Source organism: Toxorhynchites rutilus, chromosome 2 (assembly GCF_029784135.1).
Source record: "Toxorhynchites rutilus septentrionalis strain SRP chromosome 2, ASM2978413v1, whole genome shotgun sequence".
Taxonomy (NCBI): domain Eukaryota; kingdom Metazoa; phylum Arthropoda; class Insecta; order Diptera; family Culicidae; genus Toxorhynchites; species Toxorhynchites rutilus.
Window position 1 is genome coordinate 318402164 of NC_073745.1, and position 19289 is coordinate 318421452.

General features: G+C 38.9%; 1 protein-coding gene across 1 annotated transcript in view; it reads right to left on the reverse strand.

Annotated features, from left to right (window-relative positions):
• Positions 1 to 1488: 1488 nt before the first annotated feature.
• LOC129770987 (T-box transcription factor TBX6-like) overlaps positions 1489 to 19289 on the reverse strand; it is a 100614-nt gene continuing 82813 nt past the window's right edge. The window contains exons 4-5 of the mRNA XM_055774207.1: positions 19131 to 19268; positions 1489 to 2431 (exon numbers count right to left, since the gene is read on the reverse strand). Of these exons, the coding sequence (XP_055630182.1) occupies positions 1637 to 2431; positions 19131 to 19268 (933 nt within the window). The 3' untranslated portion in view covers positions 1489 to 1636. The remainder of the gene's footprint in view (positions 2432 to 19130; positions 19269 to 19289) is intronic.

Genomic DNA, 19289 nt, shown 5'->3' on the forward strand with positions numbered 1-19289 from the left:
CAATATTTGTACCTACAAACTCATGAAAACGAATGTTTCGAATTGTTTGTTCTGAGAGTCGCGCAGGATTTAGTACTTCTGATACGATTGCGATTAAATGCTCCTCTAATTTTCTCCAAACTTTGAAAAAACGGTTAAACTTATCAATATGAAACGTTCACAGATGTTTAGGGAATAAACTAGGCTAAAAATTTGCCTGGAAACATTAGAACTTACTGCGATATTTGCAGAACTACAGTCGATTTTGTAAAGCACTATGAAAATCCTGTTTTTTTTTAAATCAATGCAAAAAATTAAATTTTTTTTTTCGTCAAAGTAACAAAATATCCTTGTGCAGACTTTATTGGAGTTCTTAAAACTGCCTTTCGATTTGCGGTGCGATGGTTGTTTATTGAATTATTCATCATCAAAGACGAAGCGGTAATTTTTCATTCAAACTGAAATATCTCGGTGTGGGAAGGTCCTACAGGAACGTTCTTGAAACCAAAAGAAAAACTGATTGATTAGGTTATATGGATTTGCTGTTGAGTTGGTTGGCAAAAAAATTGTGTCAGTCCAGAATATTGTTGAAAAAACAAAGAAAAATTGATTTTTCATTTCTTCCCGATATTATTGCCTACTACACCTACACACACCAAGATAAAAATATGTACGTAAAATATTCTAATACCTGAAAGTTGTAGCTTCAAAATGATGTGCCTCCCATCGATATACGTTGATTTTTCACGAAGATACAGCATGTCAAAAATCAATTAAAATTTCCGACTTCGCACTCTGTTCCTCTAATTTTTTTGTCGAGTGTATAATATTTTTCTATCATTACATATTCTACAATCGAAGAAACTTTTTGTCGTCTTAAATTAGGGTTTTAAATTACTACTAGGCATGTTTGCGGATTCATAGAAAGGTAAGACTCCATTTAATATGCCTATACTTGAAATAAGCTCAATGGTTTGAATGTTAAGAATTAAAAAAACATATGAAACTCATGATTTCTCCCAAGAATTCATAACTTTCCAACCATCCAAAAATCGACATATCAAATGAAATCTTATTTTCTATGAATCAACTTCAATCTGTCATTCAACAACTCAGAAATTTAGGACTACAGAGGAACTTTTATTATAAAGCATCAAAATAATAGGTAAGAGAATGAAAAGCACGAAAAATTGACATAAAATGGGAGTAAATGATAAAGCAAAGGTAATCATGGATTTTTAATAACCATATCAGAAAAAATATCGAAAAAACACATTCCTTTTTTAATTACCCTTTCAAATTTTGATAAAATTGCACTGAATAGTTAAAACAAGAGCAATATTAATATTTCATTAAACTTACGTAATTATGAACATATTCTTCATGAAAGACCTTGCGTCAAGACAGCTAGAAGCTTGATACACTCTCAAATCAAGTATGCCTGGAAAAGAGAATTTCTTTCAGTATCAGAACACCAGTTGGTGTGTTGTACAACAATTCCTTCTAATATTCATTTATTTACATCTAAAATATATGTACAAAAATTGATCTTATTCCTCGTATATTTAAAACTATGTATAAGCAAAGGCACGTTTGTTCATGAGGTTTCCGAGCGGGCTGAACGAATGTTACAACACGTTACAAATCAAAAACTTTCCTACAACAGCAGAATCGATGCAATACTGAAATTAACTTTTTTATTCTCGTCACTATTTCCCTCCCTGCCATCGTTGATTGGAGGTGGTGAATCAACAACAACTTGTGCGTGGGGAATCGGCGACAGCTGACCAGTAGAGTGATCCTCACAGTTGGGTTGCGTTACGCTGAACGCAGACGATCGGTCCGATTCGGGAATGGATTCCGTCGGAGAAATTTGCGGTGCCAAAAGTGGTCTACTGCCGAAGGCGGGAAATAGCGTTTGTGAGTGGCTGGCAGCAATCGGCAGAAAGGGATGCGGTGGCGGTGGCTGAGGTCCCAGTGATTGTGGGTAAGGATTGCGGGTGAAGTACGGAATCATTAGATCCATCCAGCTGGGGTTGAACATTTGATTGTACTGACGCATCAGTAGCTCGTTGGCGGCGACCGCTGCGGCGGACGAACCCGGAGGAAACCGACGGTGCATTTGTTGCAGCCGCAGTGTCGCATCGGGTCCACTCCGGGAGCAATCCTCCAGCCCTGCGAGCAGTCGGGGATCTAACAGCCGGGAATCCATCGGATCCGGCTCGTTTGATCTGACCCGCTTGGCCTCGTGAAGCTGTTGCAGATCGTTGCGATCCTCGTCATCTGTCATTTGGCCACATGTTCCCGAAGACGACAACGACGACGAGGAGGATGACGTTGATGTATTGTTGCTGCCACTGCCCAGTTTCCTCTTGCACCGGGACTGACCCGTCTCGCGGAATCCTTTGGCAAACGGGTTGTTATCGATCTTCAGCTTGGTTATTCGATCGTTCTGCAAAAAAAAAGAAAGAAATGAACGATAAGATCGGCTGCATCGACATTAAGCTATGGGTCAAGACCGAGGTTGCCAGAATTTTTGCTTCCCCGCAATCAATTGAAACATGAACTTCACATTCATCCGACAACACTTCCGACATAACGAAACCAGTCTACCGAAATGCGCCAAAAAGGCGCTCCATTAGATGGGTCACTCTCCATCATAATTATAAGCCTAAAAGAGTTATTTACTAACAAAAGCTTACCCGCCATCGTCAGCCATCAGATCGTCAAATCGGCAGCAGTCCGGTGGCACACGGGAGAAGCCTGCTGTCGGCTCGAAGCCAGAAGAAAACGGACAGAGTTGGAGCGAGGGAGACACAGAAAAAAAACGACGAATCGAGAAATAAAATGTCGTATGTATCATGTTCTTTTATCACCTTTCGGCTTTGATATGATCATACATCAAAAATGATTTTCCATTCCAACCAAATAAATCCGAGTGAGCATTACAATCAGAGGACCTCGAAAGCCGCCATCCATTTTTTTGTTGATTTGTGCGCAGAAAGGTGAGTTCGGGAGTGTCGGGCGGAAATGGCGGTGGGTTTTTATGAATAATGTGCCACAGTCTGGAGCATGTTGAGCTGGGGAGGGGGACCAAAACGAAGAGGACACAAAATCAGTCAAATCGATCTGGCGGTGGCACATTTCGGCGGAAGAAGCGAAAGAGGAATGCATTGAAGTTAAGCATCGCATGTCCAGAGCGGGAAAAAGCAAGAGGCAGGGCATGATCAAATGATCTGATAATCACTGAAGGGAGATTATGTAACGGGGAAATCAGGCGGACAAGCGGCATTTTTGCGTTTGAGGCAAGATTATCGCTGCGTGAACCTGATTTTTTTCCCTCCTCTCCTCTTGGCCGATCTGTGTTTGGCAGCGGCGTCATTATCAATCAAAATGTGTTTTGGAATTTTGTTCCGACGATGGATGATTCATGTTAGCCGAAGCTGTTGGACATTGTTGTACTCGCAAAAATGGTTTGTCAACGATGTTCGTTGTTGGATAGCGAAGCAGGATAGATGTCATTATTTCAGTAGAAATTTAGTAAAAAGCTGCTCTATGCCAACTAACTTATTTCATTAGACCTGCGCTTAGGCCTGTGTCTAATCACGCCATATTAATGATCTCTTAGTTCCTTTAAATTCAGAAGAAATTGCTGCAATTGTTCAATTGCAGTCTAGTGACTTCCAACCCTTTGAACTTTTTGAGCCTTCATTTGCAGATACTACTACGTTTAACCGGAATATATGGGGAATAAAACGAAAACCTATACACAGAACGTGCCGGAAAAAATGAAAGATTTCGAATGCGAACATTTCTTAATAGATCGGAAAGATGTTTGCGTCAATTGATAGGAAATATTAGTACGCGTCTATCACAATCAATTAGATGTTATTTTTCTAGAGATAAGCAATTGAATAATTGTGAAATGTCAAGCGTTATCTAAGCGCCCTAACTGCCCCGTTTTGATTAGCCCGATTTAAGGTTTCCCTGACATAGCCATCAAAACCAAGGTACCTGGGGAAATTGGCCTTGCAAATACATGCAAGTTGGGCGAACTTTTGCTCCTACCGAAATGTGTTCCCTAACACTGTATTCAAAACCAAGATACCTTACCTTACATGGCTGTTGCTTAAGCATCGAAGAGATAGAGACTATTCCGTACAAATCCCGAGTGAAATCCTGAATTTTAACCATTTTAAATTTTAAACTGTGTTCTCTTAATTTTAAGCTACAATTTACCGTATCGTATGCAGAAACGATAAAATAGCGTAATCAGGAGCATTCGTCCTAAGCGTCTAACCTACAAGCTGTTGAGGGGATATATTCATTTATAAAACAGAATTCAGGTTTTATAATTAATATTTTACTCGTTTCAAATAACCGATAAACTAAATTTGAGCGACTATAATTCACTACTAAAGTAATATTCAAGTTTTGTACCTGTATATTTAAATTATAAAGTTATCAAGTTTTGAAGAGCACATGAGTTCGCTTCCTACGAAGTTATAGAATAATGTTAATTATCTTATCATACGATCTGTTCAATTATCCGCGATCAATCACCTATAATCTGTCAGTTGTCATCACAGTGTTTTTTAGAGGTGTGTCGACTGACGAGGGGCGTTTGTTCAAATTCTTTACTTACACAGCAAATTGTTGAATTCAATTGAATTCGGAAATTGTTTCATTCAATCAATAATTTGATCAATGCAAACAAATGATTACTAAGTTAACGGTAGGTAACCTTGTGGTTATATCATACGAGGCTACGCTTGCGACAACGTTACTCGTCACATTTTCAACGTTTTTCGTTGTATTTTTATTATCATTATAACAAGGATTATTATAATTTTTATTATTATACTATTATTGTTAATTATTATATTTTCTAGCTGACCCGGCAAGCTTCGTCCCGCCCGAAATTTATTTTTCGTTATCACATTCACGTTTTTTTTACTAACCGCACGTTCATGGGTTCAATCGCAGAACTGTTCATTGATTAATTTCGACCCTTTACAAATTCCTTTTACTATAAATTTACACGAACTCGTCATTATAATTAGCAAATTATTTTCGGACCCTATTCACGTTCAAGATTTTTCAATCCCTTGTAAATAACATGTTTCTCCCTTATATGGAATACATGTTTGATACAGAAAATATAATTAAATGATGACATCTGAAATCGGACGATTCCTTCGTCGAGTTTTACTTTTACCTTTGCTTGATTAGTTCTCGAGTTATGCAGAAATGTGTGTTTCATTTGTATAGCAGACACCCCTTGAAGAGGGAGGAGGAGTCTCAAACTATCATAAAAACCTTCCCCGATCCCAAAAACTCCTATATACAAATTTTCACGCATATCGGTTCAGTAGTTTCCAAGTCCATAAGAATCAGAGAGAAAGACAGAAAGCCAGACATCACTCCATTTTTATATATATATTAGCTGACCCGGCAAACTTCGTCCCGCCCAAAATTTGTTTTTTGTTATCAATCGCAGAACTTTTTTGTCCAATCGCAGAACTGTTCATTGATTGATCTTCTAATCGATCCCGTTGAATTTATCTTTTACTAAAAACATCCTAGTACTTCTACCAAAACTCATCATCATAATATCAGATTATTTTCAGACACTTTTTTTTTAAAGATGGGGGAGGGGTGTCTATTAACCATAGAAACGTTTCGTGCCCCCAAAATCTCAACATGCCAAATTTGGCTGCTTGATTAGTTTTCGAGTTATGCAGAAATTTGTTTTTCATTTGTATGACAGCCCACCCTAAGAGAGGGAGAAGTATCTAACCACCATAGAATCATTCATTGCACACTATGGGTGGAGTGTCCAACCACCATAGAAAAATATAATGCACCCCAAAACCTCCAGATGCATAATTCTGTTGCATTTGCTGGATTAACTCTCGAGTAATGCAGAAATTTGTTTTTCATTTGTATGGCAGCCCCTCCAGGAGAGGGGGAGGAGTATCTAACCAAAAAACTAATACAATCAACAATTACAAAATCAAAATCCAGATTTATGTCTTTCAAAAAAGACTATCTAATTGTCTTTTATCTTTTATGTGTCTAATTTTAATTTTATGTGTCGATCATCTGAATCGGTCCAGTAGATCAAAAGTTATGAATTTTTGAAAAAAATCTTTTTGGGAAAAAAGTGAAAAATGATTTTTTGGACCATCGGTTATCTTTTGAAAACCATAACTCAAAAACGAAAAAAAAACCTCTCTGGTTTCAACATATGTTATGTGAAAAATCCTCAGCTTTCCAGAAAAAATAAAAAAAAATATATAGCGCCTTTGGTCCCGAGACTATGAAAACAATAAAAAACGAATACAATCAATAATAACGTGAGCAGAATTCGAATTTTCTGTAAGTATAGTATTTTTTGAAAAAAGACCGATTGGCTTTAATTTGATATAACGATCATCTGAATCGGTCTAAATAGTAGTTCAAAAGTTAGGAAATTTTTGAAAAAGTCATTTGTTGAAAAAAGATTTTTTCCGGACAACCCTAATGAGAGGAGCATGTGAGATACCTCTCAGCTCACTCAAGGTTTGTAGAGAAACGAATATGAAATAAAGCTTAGTGTGAAGTTACTATCCTAACCAGCAAGACACGTTTCGTGTAGTGATCCGAACTAGCTAAGTAAACCCTCGATCGTAACAATTCTGGCGACGAGGATGGGATCAGCGCGGAATTGCGTGTAGTACGACATTAAGTGAGATTTTATCATTACTATTCGTTTGCACGATTCGTTATTGATTTAAGCGGTCTCGGGTCAAAAAGGTGTAAAGTGCTGTAATATGACTACACCTATTGTAGAAGAAGACAATAAGGTTATCACAATGGATAGAAGAACCAAAGGAAAGTTTCCTTTATTTGTACCTGGACTCAATGTCAACTCGTATCTCCAAACTGTGGAGATTTATTTCGCACTAAATAAGACCCCCGATGACGAAAAAGCATTGGAATTTATAGCAAGCGTGGGTCAAGAAACCGCAAACCGGATCATCGGTAGTTTTAAACCGGATAAGATCGTTAACAAAACTTATAGTCAAATAGTGGAAAAGTTCAAAACGTTGCACGATGGAAATAAAAACGTTTTCGCCGAACGGTATCGTTTGATAATCCGTCGTCAAGAAGAAGGTGAATCATTGGACGATTTCGCGATCGATCTACAGAACATCGTTGAGCACTGTAACGTGAGTGTAGAAACAGAAGCAACTTTGGTACAGTCAGTTTTTGTGGCTGGTATAAGAAACGATAAGACACGAGAGTCGATGATACGCGATGCCGATTACAAATCCAATCTCAGTCAATTATTGGAGAAGGCCAAAACTATCGAAATAGCCGCATCCGAAGCTCGAAAAATGGCGAAGCATGAAGCCAATAAGATAAGCTATGTCGGAAATACCGGTAGAGTGGCTAGTAGCAGAGGGCCGCTCAAACCCGGAAAACTGTTTGGAAAATCATGTGGTGATTATGTGCACAGAGACATCTCAAGTCATCGCAGTAACAGCAAGATCAACAGTGATATTGTGTGCTACAATTGCTACAACAAAGGACACTTGTCGTACCATTGTACGCTGCCTAAGGCGAAAAGACCGCGACACGGAATACAACCTCCTAAGGGAAATTTTCAGCGAAAAAGAGCATACGAAGAGAGGATCAATCAACTTTCAGCAGCCATGGAAGATCTCAAGATGAGCATGGAAGAGGATACCGGTTCTTCCGTGGGAGAATAGGCGGAAGAACAAGACATCGAACATGAATCATCGGACTAGGTAAACAACGTCATGTTAGGTGAGTCGAATAGTGTAACACCAGCCTTTGTGAAATTATTGGTTAACAATAGAAAACTATTGATGGAGTGCGATACGGGAGCTTGCGCAACAATCTGCTCATCAACTACATATAAAGGCAAATTTAGTATGTGTGCTTTATTACCTGATAAAAGAAACTTTTTTGTTATATCAGGAGACACTGTTAAAGTGTTGGGTAAAATAAAAGTAGAAGTGCAACTGAAAGGGAGAATCGCCGCTCTCTTCCTATTAGTAATCCAGTCTCCTAAAGACGTTGTACCTTTATTAGGCCGCGATTGGCTTAATGTCATATGGCCACACTGGAGAAATACATTTAATCTTAACTCTCTCCGAGAAACCGAGAAAAAGCTTTGGGTTCAAAATACTACCAAAAGGCTGCAACGAGAATTCCCCGCAGCTTTTGATGACGATTTAACGGAACCAATCAAAAATGTAACCGTAGCTATCAGAATAGATGACCAGGCAAGTCTTTTGTTCATAAACCATACACAGTTGCCTTTAAACGCCGAGAAATGGTATCAAAACATTTAGAAGACCTTGTGGGCAAGGGCATTCTTGAAAAAGTAGAATATGCTGAATGGGCATCACCAATTGTAGTGGTAGTGAAACCAAACAAAAAAAGATATTAGAATTTGCATGGATGGCTCTAAAACAGTCAACCCACACATTATAACACATCATTACCCTCTCCCAATAATTGAAGAGCTTATAACCAACAAGAGCAGAGCAAAAAAGTTTGCTCTTATTGATCTTAAGGGAGCGTACCAACAGTTGATAGTATCCGAAAATACTAAAAAGCTTTTAGTGATAAATACACACAAAGGTTTGTTTGCTTACAAAAGATTACCGTTTGGTGTCAAACCAGCGGCCACCATATTCCAGTCGGTCATGGACAGGATATTAGAAGGCATACCGAATGTTCAGGCATACATCGATGACATCCTCATTTGGGCAGAGTCAGATGATGAACTCCTAAATACGATCAGAATAGTGTTGAGAAAACTCGCAAATCATAACGTAAAAATTAATGCCGAGAAGTGTGAGTGGTTTGTTTCCCGTGTGAAATATTTGGGTCACATTCTCTCGGAGGCAGGAGTATCGCCAAATCCGGAAAAAGTGAAAGCGATAACGGCCGTGCCAGTGCCAAAATCCAGAACACAGCTCAAAGCATTTCTCGGTATGATATCATTTTACACAAAATTCGTTCCGAAGCTTTGTTTAGTTTTATCGCCACTTTACAATTTGCTGACAAAAGACAGCAAATGGACTTGGGATTCAAACTGCAACAAAGCTTTCGAGAGCAGTAAAAAAGCGATTTGCAGCGCAAAGATTCTCACACATTTTTACCCCTCTAAGTCCATCACAGTGACCTGCGATGCAAGTGACGATGGCATTTCAGGTGTTCTTAGCCATACAGTAAATAACAAAGAAATGCCAGTATTTTTCGTTTCTCGTCGTCTTACTAAAACCGAACAAAAATATCCAATATTACATCGGGAAGCATTAGCTGTAGTCTTCGCAATGGAAAAATTCTATAAGTATGTTATGGGTCAAAAAGTTACGATTGTTACCGATCACAAACCTTTATTGGGAATCTTTAACAAGAAAAAGGGTGGACCCGCCGTAATTGCTACTAGATTACAAAGGTATTTTTTGAGACTATCTATTTTTGATTTCAATATCACGCATACGGCTGGTAAAGAAAACTGCGTAGCGGATTGTTTATCAAGATTGCCTTTGACCCAAGGTTTAAGCGAGGCGGATTTACTGGAAAATCAAGAAAGCTGCTTTCACGGACTGAACTATTTAGTTGATGATCGAACCGTTAATTTAAACGCGAAAATTATAAGTTCGGAATCAGCGAACGATCCTTTAATATCAGCGGTGTTGAACTATGTACAAAACGGCTGGCCTAGTCACGTTAAGGATAAAAATGTCAAAAATTACTATTCGAAAAGATACGAACTTAATGCTGAGTCAGGATGCTTACATTTTGGAGACAGGATAGTCATACCACACACCTTGAAATTTATTACATTCGAACCATAGAGGAATTCAAAAAATGAAACAAATCGCCAGGAGATTTTTTGTATTGGGACGGTTTCAATAACGACATTGAAAATTACGTTAATTCGTGAAAAAAATGTCAAATGTTAGGAATTGACAGACGTCCTAGGGTTTATGGAAACTGGCCAGCAGCAATGAAGCCATTCGAAAGGGTGCATATAGATTTCTTTCATAATTTCAATCGTTCATTTCTTATAAGGACCGTATCGTTATTTATGGGTACGCCTTAGAGTCTCCGTCTGAAAAAGACTATAGCTTGTTTTGACAGCTGTTTATTTTTCTCCTGTTGTTGACACAGTTAGCGTTCAGTTAGCATTGTTAAAAGATCGTTTTTTCCTAAAAGTGCAATCATGAGAGGGCTAACAGAAGAAAAACGAAAATCCATTGTGACCAGATACTGCTCCGAAACAGGAATATCAATGAGAAAATTGGCGAAGGCGGAAGGAGTAAGCGTCCATGCGGTCCAAAACGCTATCAAGCGATTTGGTATGTATAATACATTGAAGGATCTACCCGGTCGCGGCAGAAAACCTGGGCCATCCAAGCCAAACTTGGATAAAAAGATTTGCAGGCAATTTGAAAGAAAAAAGGAATTATCGATACGGGATTGCGCAAAAAAGTGTGGAACATCAATCGGTATGGTTCAACGTGCCAAAGAACGTAACTCACTGAAGGCATATAGAAAGCAAAAATGTCCCAAACGCAGCTAAATTCAGGCAAGTTCCGTGAAAACCCGTGCCCGTAAGCTTTACGATGGGATTTTAAGCAAACGCGAACTGTGCATCGTCATGGATGATGAAACCTACGTCAAACTGGACTACAAAACTCTTCCTGGGGCACAGTTTTACACTGTAAAGCAAGGAACAGATGTCCCGAACGCGGAGAAGTCAATTTTTTGCGAAAAATTCGGTAAGAAAGTGCTGGTTTGGCAAGCTGTTTGTCAATGTGGCATGAAATCATCTCCTTTCTTCACTTTCGGGAATATGAATGGTGAAATTTACCGGAAAGAATGTCTCCAAAAGCGTGTGTTACCGCTCATCCGAAAGCACACTGGTCCGACACTATTTTGGCCTGATTTGGCATCATGCCACTATGCACGTTTGACCTTGGATTGGTATCGCGAGAATAATGTCGATTTTGTGGAAAAGGAGATGAATCCTCCAAATTGTCCGCAAATAAGACCTATTGAAAAATTTTGGGCTTTGATGAAGGGACGACTGCGGAAGAAGGACAAGGCAGCCGATGACCTTGAGCAGTTCAAAAAGGATTGGATAAATGTGAGCAAACAAGTCGATGAGACGGTTGTCCAGAACCTAATGAGGGACATCAAGAAGCAGGTGCGATCATTGGCGCGAAAATCAGAATCTTGATTATTTTTTACTGTTACTCCTTTCTTTCATTCATAAGATACAATATTTTGATATCAGAACTGAAAAATAAATGCAATATTTGAAATAAAGCTGTGTTTTGAGCGTACCCATAATTAACGATACGGTCCTTACTAGTCGATACCTACTCTAGGTGGATCGAAGTACACAAAATGATATTTTTAATAATATTTTCGCTGTATTTGGGTTTGCCGCGGTGTTGGTAAGCGACAACGGGCCTCCATTCAATAGTTTCCATTTCAGAAAGTATTGTGAATCACGAAACATTGAACACGTTCTTTCTCCACCCTACCACCCTGCAAGCAATGGGCTGGCAGAAAGAGCGATGCAAACCACAAAGGCTGTGTTGAATAAACTAATCGAGAGCGATTCTTTTTCACAATTACAGATAGACAATGAAGTAAACAAATTCTTGCATCATCATCGACAAACACCTACCAGAGAAGACAAAATAATCCCCAATGAACGCATATTCTCTTTTTCTCCTCGAACAGAACTATCTACCATGAAACCAAGTAAAAAATTGTTCAGTGAAGCTAGTAATTCTAAAGTCAATATAAAAGACTTTCAAATCAGCGAAAAAGTAATTTATACTTACAAGGCAAATGGACGAGCCTTCAGTAGCGAAGCCATAGTATTGAAAAAAATATCTCATCATACGTATCTAATCAACCTAAATAATGATACACGAACCGCACACAAAAACCAACTGAAGCGGATTTCTCAAAAACCATTTATTTTAAAAAATTCTTCAGATAATTCCTCGGCAAAAACTGACAACTTTGCATTGACTTCAGATCCAAGTAAAAGTAAGAAAACTTTGAGAATAGGAAAAAAATTCAAACAAACGCAACAGCAAAGCTTACGTCGTTCAAATAGGGTTAGGAACACAAAGTATAGAACTCTTAATTTGAAATATTTATCTAAGAAAAAAAAGCATAGTTAAGTAAAACACGAATAGCAATTAAACAACTGAATTGAATTATAAAATAATACTAAAAAGGGGAGATGAGAGGAGCATGTGAGATACCTCTCAGCTCACTCAAGGTTTGTAGAGAAACGAATATGAAACAAAGCTTAGTGTGAAGTTACTATCCTAACCAGCAAGACACGTTTCGTGTAGTGATCCGAACTAGCTAAGTAAACCCTCGGTCGTAACACCTAAAATGAAAATGGTCACCCTAATGAAAAAATAAAAAAAAAATACGGGTCAGATGCTTGCGATAAAGAACAAAACTACCAATTTTCACGAAAATCTTAGAACCACTATATCGGTTTGGCATGGAATGGCTGTAAAAATATTGTAGATTTTACTTAAAATTTTTAAATATGAAAATTAATGTTTGTGTGACTATATGCCTTATATAGACTCGAAATCTACTGAGCCAAATGAATTGAAAAATTGTGAGTAAATGTTTCAGAATATGACTCTAATATGTTCAACTATGTCTAAGCACAATTTTGACACGCCTTTGATCTTTCTGTATGACGTTTTACAGCTGTATGTTATTGTTCCCAGTTAAACTTTGTAAATAGTGAACACCGGTTTACATCATTTTCATGAAATAGCGAACATTCTTCCGAAAAAGCGCAAAATGCTCGTGCACAAATGGTGTGATATCCCCAATATTTCGCTGAAACAGTTGGCGAAAATGGAAGAAGTTAACATTGGAGCGGTTCGGAACGCAATTCTGAGGTACGGAAATGAATGCAGCTTCCAGGATAAAAACTAATTTGAGCGGAAACCGGTGGACAATGCTTTGTATCGGGAAATCATGAGTTCTTACGCTAGTAAAAAGAGTGCCTCAGATCGGGATGTAGACAAACAGGTGGGATCGCTTTTCCGTACCGTTCATCAAGTCAAGGTAAGATTGGTTATAAAAACATATAGGAAGCACAAGAAGCATCCGTCAAACCAAGAGCTCGTAAATTCTATGATCGACTGCTGTGTGGAAAATCGGTGTGAGACTGATATCAAGTTTTATCACAAAACGCTGGGGACTGGAAGGCTGACGAACAACAAAGCCGCAGGCAAGGTCGGACTGCCGGGATAGCTCAACAAACATCGTGTAAACGTAGTCCGTTTTCAGATTCTAACCAATCTCCACTTTTGGCCCACAACTTCCCGGACTCACTTCCCGAAAACCAACCAGCGGAATAGACACCTTGTCCAAGTTTCGGATATGCGAAACAAGGTGGATGCTTCCTCTTTTACTACTGTCCTTTATTATATTAGATATAAGATAATAATTCAATGTTACCGTCACCGTTTGGTGTAAGTGATACTCAGCTACTCGGTCGTCCGAAAGCACCAACTTCCAAAATTTACTTACAATCGGGTGGATGGAGGAAACTTTCTGCCCAATCTACAAAAAGGGCGACAGGCTGGAATGCTACTACGCTTAAAAACTACACTTAACAAGGCCACCTACATAAATTTTCTCCTACCGTTCTGAATCATATTTCGGACACTTTGTTCTAATATCTTGAAATGCTTAATGCACTGATGATATAACGATAAAATTAATATCACAATTGCTTCTTTAGAGTTATCCCTTGGTTTTACTATCATTTTATATGAGAACTACATTTGAATTGTGACATAATCAACAAAAATCTATCAACACTACTAACTATCATTTGTATTTGAGGTTTCCTTAGCGTGAGCACATAGAATATACCCGTTCATCTATATTTAAAACTCTCCCGTGTTTCATCAGTTCTCATCATCGTTAATAGTTTACTGTGATTGCTTGGTAAGTGTTTCGCAGTTCATTTTAAAATATAATGAAGTGTAATCTAATTTTCGTTTGAAAAATTACAAAATAAAGTGTCCGAAATTTGAATTCAATCTGTCCGAAATTTTATTTAGTGTCCGAAGTTTGATTTTTATTCGCTTCATTTGAAAAGCATAAAATGATGATTTTTTTCATGTTTTCAATCAAACAGGTACCAAAGTAGAAAGCTTAAAAACATTTTGAACTAATTTATTCAATATATCAGCCAAATAATACCTATGCATAAAGTTTAGACCTGTTTTCTGCATCACATGCCTCAAGCGTCCGGAATATGATTCAGAACGGTATATCCTATTCTCAAAATAAAAAGCTTTCATTGACGACCGAAACTGCTCGAATGGCCATATTTATTTCCATCGTCATAGAGAATCTTTCATCATTCGTACATTTCAACTGGAAGTTTAGTTCGTTCCATTTCACCAAAATGGTCTGTCTCGGATTACCTTAAAAAAGTGGTATAAAGGGTGTGTCACATCAAATTGCATCACGGAAAAAACGCTGTAGAAATTCGCCCAGTAGACCGATCCTTTTAAAAATTTTAGACAGTAAAATAAAAACTATTAAACAACTTTTGGCATTTTCTTTTTATTCATACTTCGAGCCCAAGCCCGTATGCTCGCACCTTCCTCTTTACCCCGTCCATAAGGTTCTGTACAGGTTGTAGTTTTTTTTGAACAGAAATCCATTTTCTTTTGAAGTCCGCCTCCGATTTGACAACTTTTGGGTTCTTCCGAAGGGCCTGCTTCATAATCGCCCAATATTTCTCTACTGGGCGAAGCTCCGGCGCGTTGGGCGGGTTCATTTCCTTTGGCACGAAGGTGACCCCGTTGGCTTCGTACCACTCCAACACGTCCTTTGAATAGTGGCACGAAGCGAGATCCGGCCAGAAGATGGTCGGGCCCCCGTGGTGCTTCAATAGTGGTAGTAAGCGCTTCTGTAGGCACTCCTTAAGGTAAACCTGCCCGTTTACCGTGCCGGTCATCACGAAGGGGGCGCTCCGCTTTCCGCAAGAGCAGATCGCTTGCCACACCATGTACTTTTTGGCAAACTTGGACAGTTTCTGCTTGCGAATCTCCTCCAGAACGCTGAATTTGTCCTCTGCGGAGAAGAACAACAGACCCGGCAGCTGACGAAAGTCCGCTTTGACGTAGGTTTCGTCGTCCATTACCAGGCAATGCGGCTTCGTCAGCATTTCGGTGTACAGCTTCCGGGCTCGCGTCTTCCCTACCATGTTTTGCCTTTCGTCGCGGTTAGGAGCCTTCTTAACCTTGTATGTACGAAGGCCCTCCCGCTGCTTGGTCCGCTGGACGAATGAACTTGACAAATTCAGCTTATTGGTGACATCCCGGACCGAACTTCTCGGATCACGTCTAAACTGCTTAACTACGCGCTTGTGATCTTTTTCACTGACGGAGCATCCATTTTTGCCGTTCTTCACCTTCCGGTCGATGGTTAGGTTCTCGAAGTATCGTTTTAGTACTTTGCTGACCGTGGATTGGACGATTCCCAGCATCTTACTGATGTCCCGATGTGACAACTCCGGATTCTCGAAATGAGTGCGCAGGATTAATTCACGACGCTCTTTTTCGTTAGACGACATTTTTCCAAATTTACGAAAAATTGACAGTGAAGCATGGCCAACGTGATCTATACACTCTTATCTGATTATAAGCGAAAGCTGAAGATATAATTACTAAAAATTAAATTTCTACAGCGTTGTTTCCGTGATGCAATTTGATGTGACACACCCTTTAAAAAGAAATATATGAGGGCATAGCAGATACGTTTACCACCAAATCATCGCCGCTGGCATCTAATAAGTGGTAACATCCATACCTCTCACGCTGAAGGTCACGAGTTCAATTCTCACGTCCGACATTCTTCCATAAATGGAAGTAAAAGTGACGAACCAGCCAAAAGTGTTGAAAGTCACTATAATACAGATAAAAAAACAGGAAGTGGGTTATATCTATGGTATAACCGCAAGGGTGACGTAGGACTATCGTTGATTTAGAGATCATTTGTATGAAGTTGAATCTGAATTCATTCTGAATGAATGAATATTTGGAGAACTTCGAAAACGAGAGCGTTACGTTGGAGGCACAAGGTTTTATGCATCCAATATTGGATACGGAAATATCCTACTGATGGGGAAGAATAATCTTCAGAAGCTATCCTGTTGATTACGATTGATTGAAAAATCACAAAACCTAATGTATTTGGTCACAGTGTTACATGGATAGAAAACATTAAAATAAACTCTTTCATATGAATGTAATTTTAAATTCCCAGAGGAACTGGCAGATTATTTGGAGTAACGATTAGATATTTCCACATTTTCCTCGATACTGGAAGCCCACCAGTGGTTAATGCTAACTCGATAACCATCTGTTAATAGCACTTGATTGAAACATATTTGGTCACAGTGTTACATGGATAGAAAACATTCAAATAAACTCTTTCACATGAATGTATTTTTAAATTCCTAGAGGAACTGGCAGATTATTTTCCGGATCTTTCTCGATCCAAACGGAAAGAATTCCGTGCGTGTATGTGTGTGTGTAGCGGCTGCTTCGAGATCTTCCCGGGGAACCGTTTGTAGCATCACTCTGCTCCTGATGTATTCCCTTCTGGCCTAAGGTGCACAAACAGGCTCTTGGTGACACCGTTCATCCGCGCTTTCATGATAAATGAAGAGCTTCACCACAACAGCGACAACATGCTCCAATCGCTGTTCAATTAGAACTGAGTGGATTTCCGAGCGGCGCTCGCTTATATACCGATTGGTGATTTCAATAGCCTATTTTGAAAGCAAATTTAAGACTATTGAAACAAGTTTTTGGATCAGAAAGTAACAAGTATAGAACGCGTAGACATTTTATCTTTCGAATGAAGTGTTTATCATACCATTTCGTTCAGTTGTTTAGGAGCTATTAACACTCAAAATCTCGGTCTCCGGCGTAACGCTTTCGTTTTCGAAACTTTGATTTTACACCCCGGTATAGAAATGAAAGACGTAGTCCTACGTCAAAATGTCTTGATGAATAATGAAACGAATGAACACGCGTGCACGAAGTAAAAGAGAAGTTTTCTTTCAGTAGAATGAATATAGCGTGAGAAAACTATGACTTGAAATGCGGTTGGTTCATTATTGAGTGACGATGTGTTCATCAGAAAGAATTTGTACGGATCTTGGCAACAGGCAGCTCAAAACCGTGATGAATGTATACGACTTCTTGATACAGCAGGAGCCACCACGGTTCTAATCTGCTAGGCAAGGTAAGTGAGTTAATATTTGAAATTCAAAGTATTCACGACCAACACTTTCTTCCATATTTTGGTCATACTTAAAGTATCAAATCGGAAAAACTTGTTTTATCATTTTAAAAAAAATCGGAGATACTGATTGTTTAGATAGTGTTTCATTGATTGTAACTTGTGTAAGCCATAGATAGCAATTTCATTGATCATTATTGCGGATGCCTTCACGATCTATTCTGTAAGTTCTCGATCAGGTTAAGTTCTGGAGATTTTGGTATCATTGCATTACTGTTGAACTGTAGACCATTCACAGAAAAACTTCATCTGATTATGATATTGCCTTCCCCGTGTTTGACATCTCAAATTCTATTGCTTCCGAATAAACTGAACTTCGACGCATCACTAACAGGACCGTTCGCCATTTGTTTCACATTCCATAATATATGCGTTAGAGCAAACAGGAGCTTCTGGCTTTAATTTCTCAGTGAAATCTTGAGCTCCTGATGAATGTATTATTTAGAAGTATCGTTTAATGTGTTTTGACCAGTGTTTGGATTTCGATCAAAATCGAATGATACACAATGTGTCATGCAAGTAAACTCTCACGAACATATAACCAAATATGAGAGGATCATTCAGATACTTGTATGAATGTCAGTAATCACTTGTGTAATATTTAGTGATTAAACTGAGAGAGGAACGAAGACTGTTGATTGCATATCCGATCTGTATCAAACATCGCATACCATTTTCGAAGCTTGCATACAAGTTTGAACCGCATATATCGTCCCGCTCTACACAGGCAAGTGCAAAGCAATAAATGATACAAGAAAAATTACGTCATCATTCGGTCACCATTTGCGGAGAGCAACAAATGGGGAAAGAGAGCAGTGTTGCTAGTAAAACTATGCGGTCTATATGAATATACACATTTCAAGGGATAGAGGCGTTAAAAATGGAAAATATAATCTGACTACCCTTCCCTTAGCCTCTATCGAGCTAAATAATCATATAGTTTGCACTCTCTGAGACTTAAAAATCAGGATCTGCTACATTAGCTGAGTATGAATCTTTCGCTTTGCGTTGTCCGTACGATCCTGCTGTTTCATGCAGGGGTGTGACTAAAACGTCAAATCCCTTATATTGCCAGTGTACCCAATATTGTTGCGGTTCACTGACATTTTGGTTCTATCAATTACTGTTGTTTACAACTCGGTCCGGTTACATAGTCGAATAGTGGCTAACTTTAAACTCCATGTTAAATGTAAACAGCTCCATGTGAAACCGAAATATGAAAATCGCTCATGCAGTTAGGAATAAAGCAAACTATCTCCGTGATTTCAACGATTTCAATCCTCGCAAATGATATGTTGGTAAACAAATGACGCCATATTGATTTTGATTTTGGGTAGCCTATATTCAATTGATGTCTAACCCCTGGTTTCATGATGCATGGAGAAGTCGGTATGCATATGTTAGAGGCAAAGAAGAAAATAAGCTTTCTGCACCGAAAGCGTAGATGATAGCTTTGCTTGCATGCTGGTGTGCAATGAAGTGCGAGCCGATGCAGAGTTGTCTCGTTCTCTTTTGTGTCGTGATTTGCAGCACATAACAACAATAGAATACCGCTGGGGGAAATGTTTCCTGAAAGATCATATTTGAACGAACGAAAGCGATTTTTTCAATGAGTGGATCATTTGGCAAACACTGGTTTTGACCAATGTAAAATGCCAAACACTATGTGGTTCGTGTTTTGAACTGTTGTCCTGAAAAACGATTTTCAAATCTCGATAATTGCCTACCTGATACGCAGTGACGGCTACGAATTCAGCTTCCGGAAAGATGAACGCCTGCTGGGCTGCCCATGGAATCTGAGAGGGATCCGCCGTCCGTATGATATGTATCCGAGGTCGGTACTTATGCATACTGGTCAGCACGACCTGTAAGAATGAAACATCATC